Source organism: Helianthus annuus, chromosome 17 (assembly GCF_002127325.2).
Source record: "Helianthus annuus cultivar XRQ/B chromosome 17, HanXRQr2.0-SUNRISE, whole genome shotgun sequence".
NCBI lineage: Eukaryota > Viridiplantae > Streptophyta > Magnoliopsida > Asterales > Asteraceae > Helianthus > Helianthus annuus.
The window spans coordinates 189,827,275-189,832,741 of record NC_035449.2 but is presented as its reverse complement, the minus strand read 5'-3'; the positions used below and the strand labels follow the sequence as shown (position 1 = coordinate 189,832,741).

The 5,467-nt window shown below is 39.0% G+C and overlaps 1 protein-coding gene across 1 annotated transcript; it reads left to right on the top strand.

The window, feature by feature from the left end:
• The first annotated feature begins 1,821 nt into the window (after positions 1-1,821).
• Positions 1,822-2,376, top strand: LOC118488940. Its single transcript, XM_035986384.1, has one exon. It carries the CDS (start codon positions 1,822-1,824, stop codon positions 2,374-2,376), a length of 555 nt encoding a protein of 184 aa, XP_035842277.1.
• The last annotated feature ends 3,091 nt before the right edge of the window (positions 2,377-5,467 follow it).

Here is a 5,467-nt window from a genome sequence, read left to right as displayed (position 1 = left end):
CGGGGGGGGGGGGTAGGTTTTTTTTTAGGTTTTTTTGGGGGTTTTAGTTTCTAGCATTTAGCTTGTGGGGGGGGGGGGGTTAGGTTTTTTTTGGGAGGGGGGGTGGGGGGTTTAGGTTTTTTTTTTTTTTTTTTTTTTATTTGGGGGGGGGGGGGGTTAGGTTTCTTTAGCTATTTTAGGTTGTGTTCACATTGGTTCTCGCGGTTCTCACAATAAGGGTGGTTCTCGCATGAGCCCCTCCCTATATATATATATACTAGGTTAAACCCCGTGTATTACACGGGTTGTATAAGTGTAAATTTATATAATAAATAATAGAAACGATCTATCTTTAAAAAAACCGTGTATTGAACGTATTGAATAAAATATAGTGTCAAATATTAATACATACAGTCGTCGTGATTTATCTTTAAAAAATGAACTTTGATGTACTATTTAATTATTATAACATTTTACTTTGTTTTTTTAATATTTACTATTAGCTTAAAAACAGATGTATTACATGGGTTGAATAATATTTTCATGATGCATTCAAATTATGAGATACAATTATTTTAGCTAGTTTTAAGGACCTTCATGCTTGTTTGTTTATTTTGATAGATAAAACACTCGTCTCAATTTTGTATTCAAGAGAGTTTATGGTACAAAAAGGTGGAGATCGATCCCACATTTTTATGTATTTCATCATTTTTTTATTTTATGAATTATACCGTAAGAAATAAATTCTCTTTGAATGGAGTATAGAATTGCTATATTTTTAAAAATGATGTTCTTTCTAAATGTTGATGCAATGTGCGATGAATGATGGGTGTAAACCAATTATAGCACCACGTCTAACATTACAAAGGAGAAACTAATTTGTCTAAATTTGACATTTAAAAGAATTGTGCGACCATATGTCTATATCGGTGAGTCCAAACCATTATAGTGATGCATCTAAAAACACTTATAGTTTGATAAAAGCATATGCACTGGACCTAGAATTATTTAATTCTACTGAAAGAAAAAACAATAATGCAATCTAATCTAATTTTAATAAAGGATTTCAAATAATATCACATAGTGCTCTCTCCTTTTATTCAATAATAATATTATTAATAGTGATATATTAGATTATTATTATTGTTATATCAAACTAATATTGTTAATATATAATGTTTATCTTTTATCTTTATTATTATTTAATGTTATTTATTTAATTACATTGTTAATGATAAGTCGTAAAAAGTTTTTTAGTATTGTTTACTTTTTATTATTATTATTATTATTATTATTATTATTATTATTATTATTTTATCTTTTATATAGTAAATAAAAATCTTTTATAAAAAAGGTGTATTCTTATCTAAATTTTTGTTTAAAATTTATCTATAGAAAAACAAATATTTATTCTTATCTAATTTTTAGTTTAAAATTATTATTGTTATTTAACATAGATAAATAGGAAAATAATGTGAGAAAGCATGAGAAAGTGACACGTGGCAAAAAAAATTTGTTTATTAGTATAGGAAGATATATATATATTTTGACCTTAAGCTGAAAAATATAATGTTGTGGATTTGATTACTAGGCAATTCACATAGGAAACATCAGTAATGGAATATACTTTATGTAAATATAGATAGATCATGTCATTAACTTTGTAATTATCTCTTCCCTAAATTGTGGGATTGTATCTTATATATATATTGAGATATCAATGAGAGAGGAAGTCAATTGAGCCATAACATTCTTCATGGTATCAAGAGTCTAAACCCTAAATCCCTACCCCCTCCTCGCCGTTTTCTGTTCCGACCGGCCTACTTCTCTCATCACCCGGCCATGTCTTCTTCACCTATTCACCCTGCGGTCACCGTAAACAACACCAAAAACTTCATCCCTTTGATCCTTGACAGTCAAACCGAACACTACAACACATGGGCCGAGTTGTTCATCCTTCACTGCAAAGCTTACGATGTCTTTGATCACTTACAACCCCGTGTCACCGCCACCTCTTCCTCCACTGAAAAAGACTCATCAGACAAGGAAAAGGATAAAACACCGGTCACCAAACATCCCTATCTTGAGTCATGGGAACGGATAGATTCCATTGTTCTCCAATGGATCTATGGTACCATCTCTCAAGATCTCATGCACACCATCATGATCACCGACACCACCGCCTACGACGCATGGTGTCGACTCAAAAACCTTTTCCTTGACAACCAAGCCGCTCGTACCATCACCATACAAAACAAAATCTTCAACACTCGCCTAGAACTGTTCCCAACTATGGCCGAATATTGTCAACACATGAAACTCCTCCATGACCAACTTACTAGCCTCGGTCCACCATCTCTGAAAACCAACTTGTCCAACAGATTCTCACCGGGTTAACTGATCAATATGAGAGCATCTCTCTTATTATTCAGCAGACTCAGCCCCTCTCAAATTTTTACAATACCCAATCTCGCCTATGCCACGTTGAAGAACGAAAAAACGCCCAAGCTAAATTATCGGCTCAAACTGCCGGAACCGCCCTCCACACCACCACTGTTCAAACCAATCGTGTTCATGCTGACACCCGAAACCACAACCGGTCTGATAACTCCTCTGATCATGGACGCGGCCGAGGCCGTGGACGCGGTCGCTCCTCCTACGGACGTGGTCGGTATCCCCAAACCAACCATTACCCACAACACTTCTGGCCGCTTCCTCCATGGGCCGGAAACCCATCACAACAGCCCTCACCATCTTGGGCCCAGTGGACACCTCCTCCTTGCCCATACCCATCTAACCCCAGCCCTTCCCATTCGGCCCAACAACAACAACAGTCCTCGACCCAGGGCATATTAGGCCCAAAACCGCACAACCAACCTGCGGCCCAGTCATATACTACAGGCTATGCTCCAACAGATATCGCCCAGGCATTGTACAACTTGGCTCTCCACCACAACGATTCATCATGGACTATGGACACGGGTGCTTCAGGTACAATGTCTCCTCAATCTGATAAGTTTTCATCTATTTTTAATTCTGGCACAACCATTCCGGTTCTCGGACAAGGCAACATAACCTTTCCACCAACATTCCCACCCTTTAAACTCAATAATGTTTTATATGCTCCTAACCTAGTTAAAAACCTTATATTTGTACATCGTTGTACAACTGATAATCAATTGTCTGTTGAATTTAACCCATATGGTTTTACTGTGAAGGACCTACAGACCAAGAAACCTATCCTACGGTGCAATAGCTCGGGGGATCTCTACACTCTCAGCTCATCCAACATCACCAATCTCACCACTGCGTCCACTTATGCAGCTATCTCTCAATAAATCTGGCATCAAAGGCTCGACCACCCAGGCCCAGCCATTTTACAAACTTTAAAAACTTCTCATTCAATTTCGTGTGGTTCTTTGAATAATAACGTTTGCACTGCTTGGATTTTTGGAAAACATACTAGACTTCCTTTTGTTGCATCTAATACAAGTGCTTTCCAGCCATTTGATCTTGTTCATAGTGATGTTTGGACATCCCCCATCCTTTCTAATGGGGGTCATCGATATCATGTATTATTCTTGGATGATTACACTAATTTTTTATGGACCTACCCAATAGTCCACAAATCCGATGTTTTGCCATGTTCACAAAAATTAATACCTTTATTCAAACCCAATTTGGCACCATAATAAAACAATTCCAATGTGACAACGGGCGGGAATATGCCAACCACCAATTTCATACATTTTGCAATATGCATGGTATGCACTTCCATTTTTCTTGTCCTCACACCTCCTCACAAAATGGTAAAGCCGAAAGAAAAATACGCACCATCAATAACCTAATGCGTACCATTTTGGCTCACTCTTCAACTCCAACCATCTATTGGCCTCATGCTCTCGAAACCGCAACCTACCTCTTAAATATCATCCCAAACAAAATTCATATTCAACCCCCCACCCAACGCTTATACCACTGCACTCCGTCTTACGACCACCTCCGCGTGTTCGGGTGCATTCGATATCCTCTTATCCCTTACACGGCCATTTACAAACTCGCCTACCGTTCCTACCCATGTGTGTTTCTCGGTTATCCATCAAATCACGAAGGATATAAATGTCTTGATCTCAAGTCCCAAAAAATTACCATAAATTGCCATGTCCTCTTTGATGAAACCGGTACCATCTTTCCTTTTTCCAAATCAAACAAACAAACACCTCAAACCTACCAATTCCTAGATGACCCTGTGCACCCATATTTTCACCTTCCCCCTACCATCCAACCCACCGATCCACCAGACCCTCCTACCCCATCACCCATTCCTCCACAGCCCAACTCCCTTACGGCCCACATCGATCCCCAACCCAATACTATATCCCCACTCCCTACACCTTCGTCGGCCTACTCCAGCCCCTCACCCGTCAACTCCCATCCTTCGGCCTCCAGCCCAACCCTCCAACCAGCCCACTCGCCACCCACTGCCTCGACCGCAAGCCTATCCCCAACCCACCACCTTTACCACCACCCCGTACGATGCAAACTCGTGCCATGTCCGGTATCTCCAAACCGAAACATATCTTCAACCTTTCCACAACCTGCATTGCCCCTATCCCTAAAAACCCCAAAGATGCCTTGTCTAAACCGGAATGGTATAATGCCATGCAAACCGAATTTAATGCCTTAATTAAAAACAAGACGTGGGAACTTGTCCCGAGATGTCATGATATGCATATTATTCGTAGCATGTGGCTTTTTCGCCACAAATACAGGTCCGATGGCACATTAGAAAGATACAAGGCACGACTTGTGTATGATGGTAGAAATCAGGAGGTGGGTATTGATTATGGAGAGACCTTTAGCCCGGTTGTTAAACCGGCTACTATTCGGACAGTTTTGATTGGCCTTATCGCAGTCTTGGTCTATTCACCAGTTGAATGTCACTAATGCTTTCCTACATGGAAATCTTACCGAGACTGCAATCCTATGCTTTGGACATTGCGTGACAACTGTCAAATTTGTGTGCATCCGTACAATTATTAGACAATAATTAATGCTTAATGACTGTGCTGAATCACAATTAATGACTTGAATTGCTTTCTTATTATTGCCATATACATACATGTGCATCACATATTGCTTAATGTTATATCATTATTGCATAAGAACATTATTGACTTAAATGATACACGAAACACAGTCAGCACAGTTATCAAACGAACCAAGAAAATGCTGACGGAGGTCAGAACATAGACAGACAATGTGTTGAGACACAGAGTGAGCTAGAAACCAAGTATAACACTAGTATACTGTGTAGGAAAGTAAGGATCACAAAACTGCCTTCCTAGAGATAAGTTTAAGCCGGAAAGTGCCTAAAACTCACACAAACTGCAGAATTCTGCAGAAAATCAGCAAAATCAGCTTTTAAACACATTAATATCATGCAGAAATATGGTTAAAAGGTCCTGAATGCTTTCCTAAGTGTCGG

Excerpts from the sequence above, each read along its gene's own strand:
- LOC118488940 (XM_035986384.1), top strand. The coding sequence starts at position 1,822 with ATGTCTTCTTCACCTATTCACCCTGCGGTCACCGTAAACAACACCAAA.